At 40.1% G+C, this 16890-nt stretch overlaps 1 protein-coding gene across 1 annotated transcript; it reads right to left on the bottom strand.

The window, feature by feature from the left end:
• Positions 1-3595: 3595 nt before the first annotated feature.
• Positions 3596-16666, bottom strand: SPRY3 (sprouty RTK signaling antagonist 3). Its single transcript, XM_015085460.3, has 2 exons — positions 16253-16666; positions 3596-10760 (listed from the first exon to the last, which is right to left on the bottom strand). The coding sequence occupies exon 2, from the start codon at positions 10655-10657 to the stop codon at positions 9791-9793; it is 867 nt and encodes a 288-aa protein (XP_014940946.1). The 5' UTR covers positions 10658-10760; positions 16253-16666; the 3' UTR covers positions 3596-9790.
• Positions 16667-16890: the final 224 nt, after the last annotated feature.

Here is a 16890-nt window from a genome sequence, read left to right as displayed (position 1 = left end):
GTCTCAGGCTCTGCTAGGCTTTTGAGGGAATGTAAGTTAGGATAGAGGGCCTGATCAGCTAGGACATATTATGACTCTACTGATACAGCCATTTTTATACTGAATATAAGTTGATTGCAGTAGTTAAGGGCGAAACATATTTAGAGTCGTGGTTTCTGGGTTCCAAACCAGGCACAGAAAGCCTAAGTAACCTACCAAAGGCAAGTAACACATGATGGCACAACCTATAATTCTTTGGATGAAATTCATCAAGGCTGACTTCTACCATCTCATATTGTCCTATGTGTTATTGCATTTATCTTCTGATTCTAAATTCAGTGTTGCTTATGTACTTCAGCTTATGCTGTAGCCTTTTATGGAGTAATTACCCTTTATTCTCCTCAGGCCCAATCTCCATTCTGTTTATTTGAAGTTCTCTTGAAAGAGATTTCAATGTCCCTACTATTAATGCCTATGGCTAATACCACAACCAACATTGATCATTCCTTTAGAACTAGAGACAATCTGATTTCTCATTCTGTCCACATGCTGTAATATGCAGCTCATCCTTGTTTTTTGTATTAATTGTTGTCAGGCAAAAGTACAAGCACTTCATTGGCAGTGTAGCTATTAGCAAGTAACTTTTTGGCTTATATTTTCCAGGGAATCATAGACCCCTGAAACATGGCCTCTAACAACCCATTTTTTCCTAAGTGCAGGTCATCACCACTTAATTACCTGAAAGGTAACCCCTGCCTGAGGCAGGTCTGGATTATAAATGCCCATCACTATGCTTTTAGGCCTCTTGACTCCTTCAAATTCCTTGTCTCTCTGCCTCCACCTTAAAAAGCAGGCATTTCAAGATGAAATGACGATATATATACTAAATAGATTTTTAAAACTAGTTTGTAATGTGACATATAGAAATACCTAGTTCAATCATGGCTTGTTTTTAATTTATTAGCATGGCTGAAATAAAAGGATAAAGGAGTGCTTTGTTAAATACATGTATTTTGTATTTAAAAATAACTTTCAAATAAATTCTTAAAAATCATTGGAAAAAATAAATGATGAATGAGGAATGTGCATTATACTTTCAAAATAAGGAAGACACAAGAGTTCCATTTTATAAATGGTACAGAATTCCATTTTTACCAAATAAACAAGTAGCCAGATGTATGACTCCTAGGGGAATAGAAGTGGCCCTTCTGGAAATTCCTAATATCTGGGATGGATAAGACAGGAATGGGTCTAGATATTCTGTTCTAGGGCCCTGAAATTCAGGAAATGTGTTCCTTGTGGTTACAGATTATTCTGGAGATACTATAGCCCCAAATAATCTACTTCCTCAGATCAGCCAAATTGGAAAACCTCATCCCTCCTTTCTTGCTTCTATAACAGTAGCTCCTCCTAATGGGCAGCTCTCCCCCGCTTTTTCATATATCCTGGCTTTCAGAAAAGGCACCCGTTTTTTATTCCTTCTCTCCAGCCCTTAACTGTCCTCAGGAATGGAATCTTCAAGTCTAATACAAACCCTGGGCTAGTTCAGTCCCACGGCCATGTTGTAGTTGACTGACTACAAGTAGTCCAGATATTCTACTGCTTTTATAAATTTTTTTAAATCTCTATTCCAGTGAGGAAAAGAGAAAGAAAAGAATGACCTCTGTCATCGACTCCTAATTTCTTGTCACTGACACCAAGTTCAGTTTAAAGATACACAACCCACACAAGTGTTCCATCTTGATACATGTTATTAGGTATACACAATATCCAAATAATTGATTAAAATAGAAAACAACTGGGGCGCTTGGTGGCTCAGTTGGTTGAGCATCAGACTTCAGCTCAGGTCATGATCTCATGTTTCGTTAGTTTGTGAGTTCAAACCCTGCACTGGGCTCTCTGCTGTCTGCACAGAGCCAGCTTCAGATCATCTGTCCCCCTCTCTCTCTGCCTCTCCCCAACTAATGCTCTCTCTCGCAAAAATAAAACATTAAAAAATAGAAAACAACTTTCATTATGTTGTTTTATGGACTCAGCTTCACATATGTGTTGTATATTAATTCACTCATGTATAACAGTCCTTCATATTTGTGCAGAAACTTGGACATTAAAAAATGTGTCTGTCTTAATGACTCTCTTAAAATCTCTAGGATTTGTTATCTTCATTTTACAAACGAGAAAAGCAAAAGTCCACAAAGCACAGGATAGAAAGAGAAGCAGTGAAGTATGAAGAGAAGACCTCTGGCCTAGAAGTCAGCCGACCTGTGTTCTCATATTCCTAACTTTGTTTATAACTCACTGTGTGGTTATGATTAAGTCACTTCCCCCCTCTGAGCTTCAGTATCTGCATTTATAGAGTGAAGTGATTAGGCTTTCTCAACCCTGTTTGCATATTATAATCACCTGGGAGCTTTAAAAAAGTCTATTCCTCAGCCCCAATTCCAAAGATTCTGATTTAATTGGTCTCAGGGTACTATAATTTCCACAACAACACATTGACTGAGAAGAAGCCAATCCAGGGAAAGCCACGAATCCAGTCTGGTATTTCTTTCTGAAGGAGAGAAACCTTGTCATTTAGTGTAAGATCTAGGTACTAGGGGGCATGTTCTAGAATGGAGTTTGAAAAGCTGAGAGTGTTAATGGGCATACTCTTAACTCTGAACCTCTAAGGGAAAGCTCAAGTATCCATCCATCCATATCTTTCTCTCTCTCTCTCTCTCTCTCTCTCTCTCTTTCTCTCTCTCTCTCTCTCTCTCTCTCTCTCTCTCACACACACACACACACACACACACACACACACACAGACACGCACACACACACACTCACAGAATCATTCCAGTGGATGTGGTACGGGAGCTTGAAAAAGAAAGAAGTGTGCTGACAAAAGTCAAGGACAAAAAGGAGTTCAAGGATACAACTGTGCCAAGAGGCTGGTGAAATGGAGTTTTAGGTGAGAGAAACAAAGTGATTACAGAGCCTTTTTCTTTCATGTGACTTATTTTCTTAACCTTTAAAAAAAATTTCTCAACCTGCCTTTAGTATTACTCCTCACTACTTTTCCTCTCTTTCCTTTAATATAGCTTATGTATTAATATAGGTGTAGAGACTTCTCCTACTTAAGAGGTCTTCACTCCCATAGGAAAGGGACCCTTTCACAGAGTAAAATTGTCACCCAACTAATCTCTGGCATTATAAAAAGTAGTGTTCTTTTCCTTGGGTTTCCTTTTTAGTTTAGCGTTTGTTTATTTTGTTTTGTTTTTGTCATCTGAGTGGTGGGACTTTGAAGGTTAAGATTACAATGTGGACATAAGAGAAAAGGGCCAATTGAGTCATTCAGTCTCCCTTTAGTTTAAGCCTTAGAACATAGGTTCAAAATGAGCCTTCAGAATGCTTGTATAGTTCACTCATCTTGTCACAGTACAAAAACATACAGGTGAATTGAGGTCAAAGCCCTATATTAATAAAACTAGGGTGTTTGCCTGAGTGATTGTTTCTGCTTTCTTTTCTTAGTAATCTGCATCAACAGTGTTTGTTAGTTCTTAGATGACTTGGGGATTTCCAGATCCTTGTCATCTGTGGCTTTTACCATCAGACACATGCCCATTATATGGTATAGTCAAAAGCATTGCCTGAATAGTTGGAGAATCACAGCTTGTGGGTCAAGATTACCCTCTACTTTTCCAGGAGATTGGCCAGCAAATACATTTGGGAGCAACATGTATAACATTGATTGTAATAACAGCAAGATTAAACAATGAGCAGTGTCATTCTCAAGATGTCTTTCCTTGGAGGGCTATGTGTCTTGTCATTCTGGCCTTTTAAAGCAGCAATACCGGTAGTGTGCTAATCAATTTAATGGTCAAGATAAGGATGTGAGCCTAGATTAGGATAAAGGGACCAAGGATTTCAGTCTTATCAAACTTTAGGCCAGAGGTTCAAAAGGGGCACTAATGACCACATGATAAATCATCAGAATAAAAGACTAATTGAGGATTTGGAGGTTGAGAATTTTAGCTACATTTATAACTAATAAAATGCCTAGTGGGTAAGTACAAAATTTTTTGACCTGAGCAACTAGAAGTTTGGAATTGGCATTAAAAGAGATAAGAAATGCTGCCAAGTTCAGGTTTGAGGAGAGAAAAAATAAGTTTGAACATGTTATGTTTGAAATTCCTACTAGATATCAGAGTAGAGATGTGAAATAGGCAGTTGGATATATGAGTGAGAAGTTCAAGGGAGCAGTCCAGGCTGGAGATACAATTTTGAAAGTCATCATGTAAATGGTACCCAAAGAGCATATTTCAAAGACCAATTGCTGAGATACTTGAATACGAAGAGGTGAGGAAAATGAGGGTATCCAGTAAAGAATAGAGAGGAGGAGACAGTGAAGTAGGAGGAAAACCAGAAGAATATGGTATCCTGGAAGCCAAGTGGTAAAAGTGTTTTTATGAGGACAGAATGAACAGCTATGTCAAATGGTGCTAGTAAGTCAGGTACATGAGACCAGAGAAATAACCACTGGACTCAGTAAAGTAGATGTCACTGAAGGAGAGTTTTCTGTATTGTTTGGAGTGATGACATGGTTTCATTATTCACCATGAAAAACTTTCAGAATTCTCCTATGCTCATCTTTTCTTACATAAAAAAAGCAAGAATTAAATGAGTGGAATGCATTCCAATGCTTTAATGACACTGTCCATAGATATAAAACTATATCAATGGGATGTTTTTATTAACTAGATGCTTTGACTTCATCTGAGCATAGTCTATTGGGCACGGGGAATTATTGAGTATGAGAATAAGAGATAGTATAGCTCTTAGAATGTGTCTATATATCATAATTAGTGGCTGAAATAGAGAAAATTCAGTTGACCAACAGAATGTTTTATTTTTATGTTGCAAAATAACTTGTTTAGCCATTTTTCCTGAATTTAATAACTTGACCAATTTTCCTGCTATTATGCTGATGAAGCTTAAGTGAACATAAGTGCATGTAAATGCATTGGTTTAGACATACTTTTTGAAGAGTTCACTAGGATAAAGTTTCTTTTTATGCTAAGAAGAAGGATATTTTGAGACTTTGTTACTCTACTAGTTGAACCAGGGACTTCATTTCCATGTAGAAGGAAGCCCTTCAAAGCAAGTCAAGAATACATAGGTTCTCAAGTTCATTTGTCTCCCTATAGCACACACATAGCCACACACTTGCTACCCCTTGCTCCTGACGTATGAGATGCCAAGGTACCTGCTTGGGCATCCACACATGCACTACACAGAAGTGTAGGGGAGTTAATATCTTACAGGGAAGATATTTGACTATTAAGATAGGAGGCAGGAGATAAATTCTTCTCCTTTAGTCCCCCAGATGGGCTGTATGGAGATGTAATATGGCCAGTCATAACAAATTGAGAAATTAGCTTGTCATGAAACTGATTATGGACAACACAATGATACACTCCTTTTTGTTTGCTCTCCTTCCTTCCTTCCTCACTACTCTTTTTCCTTACTCCTACTTCCCTGGAATTGCACATAAGTTTTTGCTTCAAGTTCTATTTTCTAAGAAACTTAGATTTCTGAAAATAAATAAATCATAATTCCACCCAAATTCAGAATTGTGTAACTTTGGACAGGTTTCATTCCCTCTCTGCATTTTTTCCTCCAACTATACAATGTTGACATTGGGGTAGATGTTCTTTACGAGTCTTTATGGCTCTGAAATAATACCAGGGTAAAGGATTGTCAGTATGAAGGCAGTGATGGGAAAAGTAAGGTATTACACTGAACAGTGGTCATCAGTGGATTGCTTACATTTGAATCAGAAAAATGCTCTCAGTATAATCAATGAACTTAAATGTTAACAATTCCAACTAATCTCAAGTTCCAAAAATAGTTTTAGTTCTACTTTCTGCAGAAAGAAATCAAATTGGTTTTCTCTGGGCCTATAAAGCAAAGGTCAAAGTCTTAAAAACTCGTAAACTTCTCTGGCACAAGTCACGATATTTCCCTCCTAGTTCTACACTGTGAACTGCCTGAAAAATGGCAACTGTCTGCAAACATGTTTTCAAAGGGAATGGTGGAGAAATTTGTAACGCCATCATCTTGGGAAGCAAGAGACATATATGATGTCTGTAATTATTGCTTCACTCCTAACATAGGAGCACATTTGTTTCAAGTTTTAGGCTGCAGATGAACTGCAGTTAGGGAAAGGACTGTTCACTGTTTGGGGCTTGTTATACCAGAAGAGTTTGCATTATCCTTCAGACTTCTACACCCAACTCTGGAGCAGGGACTTGGGACTCAGACAGCATAGGGTCAAATATTAGCTCCATAATTTATAAGCATTGTTACCTTTAGCAGTTCAAATAACCTCTCTGTGCTTTAGTTTTCACATCTGTAAAATGGCAATTGTAATTGTACCTACATCTTACAGTTAATGTGGGAATTAAATGAGCCAATATAGGTAACGTGCTTAAAATAGTGCTTAGCAATACAGTAAGCACTATATAAGTGTTCACTATACTTATTATAGCTATTGTGATGAGGGAAGATGGGCTGGAATTAGAGGAGAACTCTTGACTAAAGCCATATGAGATGTATCAGGGAACGAATATGTGGAAAGCAGTAGAATAAGGCGGTAATGGATGACTGCAAAAAAAAAATGCTAAGCAGGAAACACCCTCTAATATTCCTGTTTATACAGTACATGCCACAAGGTAGAAAATAATGAAAACAGAGGCTTTCTGCAGGATTTAGAGTTCTTTCATATATATTTTAAATATACATGTGCAATACATTAAAATATATAGAGATGTGTGAATATATATATTTACACACACACGCACACACACATATATATACATATACATATACTATACATATACATATACATATATATAACTTCACAGAAGGGACGCAAATGCACACTCACACATCTGTACGCATACCCCAACAGGACCCATCTATACGTAAACCAGATGCAGCCCGTATCAGGCCAACTTGGACACAAGTGAAAGCCCTGACTCAGCAGCAGATTGCAGATTGCAATTGCATTTGAGTAACCCTTCAGTTTCTTCTACCAAGTGTAAGGCCATTTAGAAACACACTGAGAAGAGCTCTTCTGGGTGTATGGCAGAGCCCAGGGCCCCTCTGGCAGTGCACAATTTGCCTGAGTAAGGACTGCAGGATTGGGATATCAAGGAGCTATCAAAGAGGAGGGACTTGTGTTAGTTTGGGCCCTGATACTAGTAAGCAAACATCCATAGAATAACTTTAGCTCCAGGAACAATGCACTAGTGTCATAGAATCCTTATATATCTCAGCTCTAAGCAAATTTCAGGCAGAAGCGGGGAGAAGTGTGTGTTGCTACTCATCACCATCCAGCTGGACTCAGAGAACTGGGCACAGCTTTAGGGGTAGGTAGATAAGTCAAAGTTCAATCAGGCAGACTTGTAAGATTTTTAAAAGTTACTTAAAATTGAAAGATCTGAAAGCAACATAAGAGGTTACAGGTATTGGTTTGGGTTTATAATGTTCCAAGAAGCCAAACCTTATATATGGCACCATTTGCAGCAATATCATTAACATTATTAATAATAATCATAACATATTTATATATACAAAAATAGAGCAAAGCAATTCTAGAAGAGGAGGTGAAAGTGAAAGTATGAGGCTGTGTACAGCCCAAATGTCAGTATACTTCAGGAAGATTCAGAACCAACAAAAACTGAGTGGCACATATTTCTATAGTATATATCCAACAAAGAGATATGGATGTTCTCTTCTTCTTCCCCCTGTGTATGACTATACATTTCTCTCCACCTCTCCACTCTGCAATACACATCCATGCACACTTTAAAAGAGATGATATATAAAGTCAGAGTCTGGAAGTCTTAAACTAAGTTGGAGCACCTTGATTTGAAGCAAGTGCCCTCAATCTCTGAATTCCTTAGTGAACTTTGGATTCACTTACAGAGGGAAACTGGATCTAATTCTTGTGTCTTTAACAACAGCTGTCTTTAGGAGCCTGCCATCCCCACTGCAGCCTTTTCCCATTGAAGTGGATTCACAACACAGGCTCTTGGTATTTTTTAAAAGAGAAGTCAGTTCTCTGCATTATATGTCTTTCATCTCAGTTCTCCACTGTTGCTGAAATTTAGGTTTTCAGGCAATTGCCATTGCAGACAAAGCCAGGAGTGAGCACAATGTGTGCAGCAAAGAGTAGGCGAAGGTACAGCTTGGTTAGGGATTCTTTGTTTGTTTTTTCCACACTTGAGCTTCTACAGGTGACAGAGCCAAAGATGATGTCCACTGGGGGCAGCCTCAACACCTGATAGTTAATTAGCTACCCACCATGCACTGCATAAAGACCAGTACACTAAGTTGGCATGGTTCCAGAAAATTGAATGGCAATGGCCTTCTGTTACTGTTAATAGAGTCCTATGAGAAAAGTCCCAGGACTCAATGTGGTGTAGGGTAGAGAATATTTAACTAGGAGTCAGAAGGCCTGTATTCCAGTACCAACTCTGCTATGAACTCAGTGTGTGGCCTTGGGAAAATCCCTTCCTATCCCCAGGCCTCAGTTTTCCCGTCTGTAAAATAAGGGCATTGAACTAGATTAACAGTTAAGATTCCTTCCAGCTCTAAAGTTTTATGACTTTTTATGTCCATAATTAAGGCCTGAGCCATGCAGTCTCAGGGCAGTTAGCTTCTAAGAGAGAACAGACCTCTGTAATATCCTTTGCTTTGTTCATTTAGCTATAAAGCACGTCTGCCTTTGGCACTTGGGTCAGACATACAAAGTTATGAGCATCCTGATTTACTATCCTACTCCGCATGCTAGTGGAATCTGTCAGTACTATAAGTTGATTATTGGGAAAGGGAGTAAAACTCCAACTAGTTAAACCTGGAAATGTAAGATAATTTTGCCTCATATGCTCACAAACAGGTGAGTGTGGTTATGAGCACACACACACGTGTCAGGATATAGACTATTGCTAGTGATCAGTTCATTACAGTAATCCATTTCCCTTAGTAAAATTTAGTAAATAGTATAGCATAGCAAAGTTTGGCGTCAAAGGAAACACCTATGGAAAAACAGCACTTTCGGACATAGTAGAGAAAGAAAGTCAGGTAGAGAGAGACAAAGATAGATCAAACAAGATAGAAATACAGGTAGAGAATGGATTAGCCTGAAAGAGAGGGGGCAAAGGAGTAGAAGGAAGGGAGACAGAAAGAAAAGAGAGGAAAAGTAGAAGGAGAGAGACTGGGAACGAAGGGGGAAGGAGCACAGAACAAGAGGAGACAGGGAGAAAAAGAGACTAAAGAAGAGAAGGGCAGTAAACAAGGGAGAAGGGATCAGATTCCCTGGAATATCGAATGCTGTTCCACATGGACCTGTGAAAACCATCTTAGAAGAAAGTTTCCAAAGGCACTGTGGAAAGTAGAGTGACGCTCAGAGCCTGCATCGAGAGGCACTATATTGGGGAGCCCCTAAACCTCCACGTTGCGGGCTCTGTCAGCCCTCGGTGTCCAAATGTCATGCCTATATATCACCTGAATTTGCCATGGCAGCCACAGGGCTAAAACGGCAAGGTGTAAAAAGGTTGAAGAGGAGTGGGATAGATACTGTGAGCAAGAACAAGGCATCCTGCACCAGGATGTACTTGGCCATTCCCCTGACACTGCAGGAGCAAAACTGGTGAGGCCCTAACTTTGGCTACTTTACTCCTCCTCCCCCTCTTCAAAGACGAGGCCTGCGCTTTACTGATGGGGGCTAAGAAAGAGAAAGCTCTGGATCCATTTTGTGGGAAGGTCATACAGACTTTTCCTGGGCCTTGGGGAATGGTGCACTACCAGAAGAGATTTTTCTGCACACAGTGTTGGTGTGCCTCTTACAGCGGCAGCCTGGTCGCCTGAGGCTATCATAGCCCTGCTGGCACAGATGGAGGCATCCACGGGTAGGCAGGTAGCAGCACAGGCAAGGTAGGAAGAGGGAGATGAGGCTCATGGCTGCCCAGCGGACAAAGCAAGAGCTCGGCCCACAGGAGCAGGGCTCATCAGCGCAGTTGTCTTCATCATCAGTGGAGCAGTGGTAGAAGAGGCCCTTAACACAGCAGAGACAAGTGCCATAATCGAGGAGGCTCTCAGCAGAGCAAAGGCAACGCTGGTTGCACAGCCAGCAGGAGGGGAGAGGACGAGCTGCCGTGCAAAGGACACATTTGCAGCGCCCACACTCCTCGCAGATGAAGAGGTGCTCACTGGGGTGCACTGCAGATGGCTCAGCTTCTCCCTTCAGAGCACCATCAACCTTTGGGTGGACCCCTGCTCCAGGCTGGGTTCGGATGATGGACTGGCCTGAAGGTGAGGGGGTAATGCTGGCCAAGAGCCTTTGATCAGAGGCAGTGGTGCTATGGGACATTGAGCTGGCAATGCTAGATTGGCTCAGATGCTGAGGCAAGGGCTGCAATTGATGGCACTGGCTGAGACTGCGGGGAAGAGCAGTAGGCATGGTAGCCAGGGACCAATCAGATTTGTGGGTTTGCACTATAAGGGAAGGGCTGGAGAGGGCCTGTTTACAGGGGACTGGAGGCCGTTCCACATAATCATTGCTAGCATGAGTAGAGCGCAGCTGTTCAATAGGAAGAATTTGTTGGAAATCATCTGTCACTGCAGCATCCATTTTGCCTTGATTCTTGAGTTCTGAGTGGTTTTGGGTCAGGGTGGCACTTGTGGTGATAAAGAGCCCTTGTTGTTACATGGACGTTAGGGCACATCAGAAAATCCTAGGAGAGAAGAAACACAAACAACACATGAGAACACATCGGCCTGAATACTTTGCAGGGAACTAAACAAAGCTTGAGCCCTGTCTCCTCTACCACTACCTTCAATTACTTTAAGGTAGTCCTCATGTTACACCTGTATTCTGTAACTTACCTTGCCTACTTCTTTACAGGCAAATCTGGTCAACTTATCCAGGCTATAAAGCATTCTGGGAGCAAAGCTCAGATCATTGATTCCTTTTGTATTGCATCATATGACTAGGGTCACAGGAGCAGCTATCTCATTCAGATGTTTGCTAACACAGAAATCTAGGCCTCTAGCCTCACAATTATAATAAAAATGGAACCTAATTTCAAATGCGAAGGCTTCATCCTGAAGCAATGCCAGTGTAAAAGAAAAAGCCTCACAAGTCTTCCAGGAGAAGTTGTGTGAGTGTGTATGTATGAGACATAAATACAGGTGAACATATATGTATCATCAATAAAAATTCTCCCTTCAGTGAAATTTCTGATAAGCATAAATAAACAGATGAGAAAGGAATTTCTTGATTCAATGAATATAGGCAGGCAAGATGTAATAATGGCACTGATATGGCAGAGACACAGAAGGCAAAAATCAGGCTATCTGTAGAACAATAGGAAAAAAAACCTTTTATACACGTGGGAGTAACACTTGGGATGAGGGAGCCATAAAAGATGAACCCTGAATTATTTGAATTATCACCTGTATTTGTACCTATTACTACCCTAAGTCAAATCTGCATTGATGGGATTTACTAGGCAGAATCTACTTCAACTGCTTTTCCCTATGTTTACCTTACACAGTAAACTGGCTTTCTTAAAGAGCAACAATGTTCTTATATCAGATCTAAACCAAGCTGGATATCTAGAAAGCATATGTGCTTGTGTCTCCATTGTACCACAATCAGGAACTGGTGGCTGGTCATTTTCTGAAGGATCTGATTGAGCCTAGTACTGATAATGGTGACTATGAGGAAAATGTTGTACAAACAGTAGATTGCTGTATTGCAACACCTGGAAGACTGAACAACCAAAAAGGTGTACACAAGAGAACCTAAACACAAATCCCAGAGTCATCCTGGAGGCATTAGGACCTAGGAAACACTAGCATGAATAAAGCATACATTTGAAATCCATCATATTTCAGGCCTCCTCAAAATAGATCAATTACTCACACTACTGTATAGAATGCAAAGCTTGAATGAGTAATAGAAATGAACAAGTGAAAGAGGATAGTGCTTGATTAGATTTCCATAAGCAAGCAAACACGGCACTGAAATGTGTCCAAAGCTCAATAACAGGAGAAATAAGGATGCCAAAGGCCTCAGTGGCTAATAATATGACCAGACTCATTGCCTTTTGAGGCTATATCCCCATGCAAACCTGTTTAGTTGAATTTACATCTGTTCATTTTTTGAAAAGAAGATTTAATTTGGTTAAAAATAACTTTCTGGCACATCACATAGAAGAACCAGTCTGACTATAATTTCGTTTTTTAGTTAGTTGTTTTTGTGTTATTTAATGCAGCACAAGAGAATGCAGATAAACACTGTGGACATTCTAAGGCTCAAATATCTATAAAACTTTTGTCAAATCACTTGCTTTTTGGGGCCTCAATTTCACTGTCTATATAATTATAGGGGTAAACTAGGTGATTTTGAAGGACCGAACCCTATTATGGTCTATCATTCTGTAACTACACAGTTTGTCAAAAAAAAAAACCAAACTATCTTCGTCTATACCTTCGTCTATTATTCTGTAACTACAAAGTTTGGCCAAAAAAAAAAAAAAATCTTCGTCTATACCTTCCACATCTTCAATCCTTGAGGGTAAACTAAGCAACATGCCCTTGTTCATTTGGGCACTCAAAAGCAAAATTTATGTCTCTTTTATTTACTTGGACTCACAGCCCCCCTTAAGTGTCCAACGTCTACCTTTGCTGTACTTTGTTAAGACTAATAATCTTAGTTTTGGAAAGGAAAAAGGAGTTTTCATTGGAACACCTAAATAAACAAAGAAACATTGTTCAGCTGACTTGAAGGATATGTGGATGTAGAAGCTTTGAATCAAGAGAATTATTTTTGGCAAATTTAGAAGAAATAGATTTATTCCCCATTGATCAGATAAAGAATGCGTGGGGCTCTTTGTGTCTGTTATACTATAAGAACAGTAACAAATACAGTGGATGCATTTTAGACTCATTGATTTCCCAAAGGAAACTAGATTCAAATCATATTGGAAATTTAAAAATCAACAACTTGAAGGAAGATATACAAGGCCTCAAAGTTACAAGAGATAATCATACGGGATTCCAAGGGTATCAGTAAGTATCTCAGGGACATGCCCAGAAGGTTCAAAAGCTAAGCTTGGAGGAATCTAGGTCATAATTGAAATGACTCAGAACCATGTTCAAAGGGGATCCTGTCTTCGCGGCAGAAGGGTATATATGGTGCTTAAGTTGAGAAGGTGTATCTAGATATTGATTAGATTTCTGTAAGACTGAGAAGTTGAGATGCTTGGTTGGATGATTGAAGGAAGCTCTGGGCATTGGTCTGGGATGATGAGGTACTAGTGTCTTGTTTACAAGGGACCTAATAGGATGAACTCGGATGGTTTCTTCCTGCCCTGAAAAGTCTTTTATTAGAATGGACTGTGGAAAATCTGCAATACACAGGACAGGAGCACCTGGGTAAAATTAGTGTGTTGAGAAGGATAAAACAAGATTGAATAATAGTAAATTGTTTGCAAATCTGACTAACAGGATGAACTGAAATAGATACTGTAGGGGGAGGTAAAAGGGGAAAAAAGTTAAGAAACAAATAAGCAAGAGACTGCTACAGCAGATAGATTAGATGAAAAACTACTACTGCTTGCATGTTTATGATTCAGAAATCTACCCATTAAAGGGCCATTCATTGTGAGCAAAAACAGTTAAGAAACTGTGCTGTTGGTCAGTTCTATATTCTATTAAATGAGGGAATATGCATATCAAATATTATTAAATAGGAGCCAAGGTGATTACAAGTCTTGGCTGCACATTGGTGGGATCTAGTGATTTCTGTCACGTAGTGCCTCTGCAGTAATGAATGATGCATTGTAAACCCACTCCCATCTCAGTCACTCTGGCCAGGTGCTCATAGCTTTCTCAACAGTTTTTCTGTAGCCCTGAAATTTTCTATGTTCAACCTAAACAGAAATTTCTTTTCTTATGCCAACTTAGGGACTAGAGAGCTAAATCTATTCAAGAAATGCTGTTTGTTAATGAAAGAAAAATATATTTACTTCCTGGAACCTAAAATCTGCCATGTTGAGACCAAAGTTGAAAACTTCCCTATCTAAAGCCCTACTATGCTAATACCTTAAGACAGCCCTGATTTCTCTGGTAAATCCTTCCTGATACAATATGACTCAACCTCAATTTCAAAGAAGAGGAGGGGAAAGAAGGAGAGCCTGGCTCCTGTTTTCTCCCACTCCCATGGGTTCAATGCTGTTTTGTACCTTACTGTGTAACAGCTCTGGGGTGTGTTACTTTTTTCTGTGCTCTGCTGTTATATACACTCGTTCTCAGAATAACTGAAAGCAAACATAGGGGGAATTTCTGCTATGGCTTTATATGTTTTCTTAGTTCTACTGTTCCAAAGTCTGCTCTCCAAAAATCCCTCTCTGTGCAAAGGCATTTGCATCTCTATCAAAGCACTCCCCCCTTACAAATACCAAGTTGTATATAGTTTACATTACTAACCTCTCAGCCACTGACTGGGCCTCCCTCCTACCACATACATCTTGCTGGAGCTGCCAGGTTCTCACCACATTTAACTCTTAACTTGTCATTTTGCTACCCTGGTCCTATTCATTACTTTAATAGTTTCATTAAGACTCATGGCAGTTTATTTCAAACTGGAGAGTCTTGTAGTTTTAAGACCTTGCATTTTTAAAGATATACGTGTTTTAGTGATGAGCAGTAAAGGGAAAAGTTGTAATAACAAATGAATTCACCTAATTCTAATCCTGGGGAAAATGCTAGTTGTTCACTTCAGAAGTAGGAATCTTTCTTTAAACCTCAAATCCTTGTATAAGATACAAGAAATTTAAGTTGTAGTCCTAACTCTAGCTCTACTTTGTTTTGTGACTGTGGGCAAGTGACTTCCATCCCAAGCCTCAGTTTTTCTATCTGCAAAATGAGGGGCACAAAAGGAGGGCTTTTAAAGCCCCTGCTTATCTTGATACTCTACATTTTTTTATGCCGAGTTTGTTGTTTGCATTTCTCTGTCTCAAAATGTCTTTCATGAAGAATTAGTCTCCTTCCTTTATGTTTTTTAATTCCTCACTACCCAACTCCTCAACTCTGAATAAAAACCCTCCAAATCCAAGTCACTCAGACCACCATCTAGATTGTTTCACAGCTAGAGAGACTTAACAGAACACAAAGAAAGCAAAATGCATAGAATAAAGTCTTAGTAAATGTTTATTTAGAGGTACAGGGAGCAAGACTAATACTTCCTTGTGGATAAAATGCTAGCCTGTGCCTTATTGGTATGTATGTATGCAGCCGACTTGTTGGGAACATGATTTAACACCTGGTATATCCAAATTCATGTAATAGCACATTATGTTACAATGAGGTTTTAATGTACCCAGAAAAGCAACAATAGTTTGCATTTCAAAATAGATTTTCTGTTTAAGAGTTCAAGGTCTGTTTTCTGTTCATCTAACTTGGTTTGCAGCATGCAGAGGTGAATGATAATTATAATTAGCTACAGGAATGGAAGGGAGTATAAACCACTTGTACTAGGTCCTATCAAATGCCTATTGGCTCACTGGACATGCTCACGGGTTCTCACTTTTGACAAAATTTCCGTGTGCCACACAGAGACATGTGCACACACACGCAGGAGATTTCTAAATCATTGCTCTGACTCAATGTAAGTAGGGGGTTATGCCGTGTCAGCTTGCGCCATTTCTACCCAGGGCAAGGTGATGTGATGAAATCTGAACGATGCACAGCCCAGACTTGTGAGCCAATAGCAGACTAGCCCCACGCTGACAGGATGCCCGCTGGGCAGCCAGACTGGCCTCAGCACGGGCTCTCCCTACGTCCTCAGCTTGGGTGGTTAGGCTGCGCTATAAGGGGCTTAGGCAAGCACCAAAATGCATTTAAAGGTCAACAGGCTAGAAATTAAATTGACATTTGGATACAAAAGGGTTATTTTGAAGTTCCATTTTGATTTATAAATTTCCAATACGGATAGTTTTGTGCAAAAGCTGATTCATTTAAATCTCATTTAAATGGTTTTCATTTTATTTTACCCACGCGTTTGCTCTTGTACGCGTGCACACGCGCGCGCGCGCACACACTCACACTCACACACACACACACACACACACACACACACAGGATGGCTGGAATGAATGGCAATCTGTGCATTGCATAGAAAGAATTCTAGGGTCTTTAAGAGCTAATCTCTATGGCTTACCTTGAGGAAAAGGTTTATCCATGCTGAGAAAAGCAGAAGAACTAATGCCCCATTTGGCTCAAAAGACCTCTTCTTCTCCTGAGTCTTTAGGTTTCTCCACCTCTCTTCGGAAAGTCTGAATGAAAACTCCACTGGCAGTGGAGCCAGAAACAGAGATAGTTCTGTGTCGGTCTTTCTGACACAGCAGAGAAAACGGAAAGAAGGAAAAAAAAAAAAAAACAAAAACGATGGTGCGGGGGGTGGGGGTGGGGGTGGGGAGGAGAGTCAGACCTGTAGTGGCAGATACTTTGTATAGATTTTACATGCAGATCTAAATCTTGATGCACGTATTCCCAAAGAAAGCTCAGCAGGGTAAGTTGTTCATATCCTCCTCCTCTTTCTCCTCCTCCTTCTTCTATTTCTCCTCCCCCTCCTCCTCCGCCTCTTTCTCCTCCCCTTCTCCTCCTCCTCCTCTTTCTTTTCCCCCTCCTCCTTCAGCGTTTTCCTTCCACTCCTCTTCCCTCCCCCTTCCCTCCTCCCCTTCTTCCTTCTTTACCTCCTCCCCCTCTTTCTCTTCTGCCTCCGCCTCCGCCTCCGCCTCTGTCTCCTCCAATCTGACGGATGAACCAAAGCAGCAGAAACTGCAGTTGTAGACGCAG

The sequence above is a fragment of the Acinonyx jubatus genome, chromosome X (genome assembly GCF_027475565.1).
Source record: "Acinonyx jubatus isolate Ajub_Pintada_27869175 chromosome X, VMU_Ajub_asm_v1.0, whole genome shotgun sequence".
NCBI classification, from domain to species: Eukaryota; Metazoa; Chordata; class Mammalia; order Carnivora; family Felidae; genus Acinonyx; species Acinonyx jubatus.
Note: the sequence above shows the minus strand (reverse complement) of the source record. Positions and strands in the feature narration are given on the sequence as shown.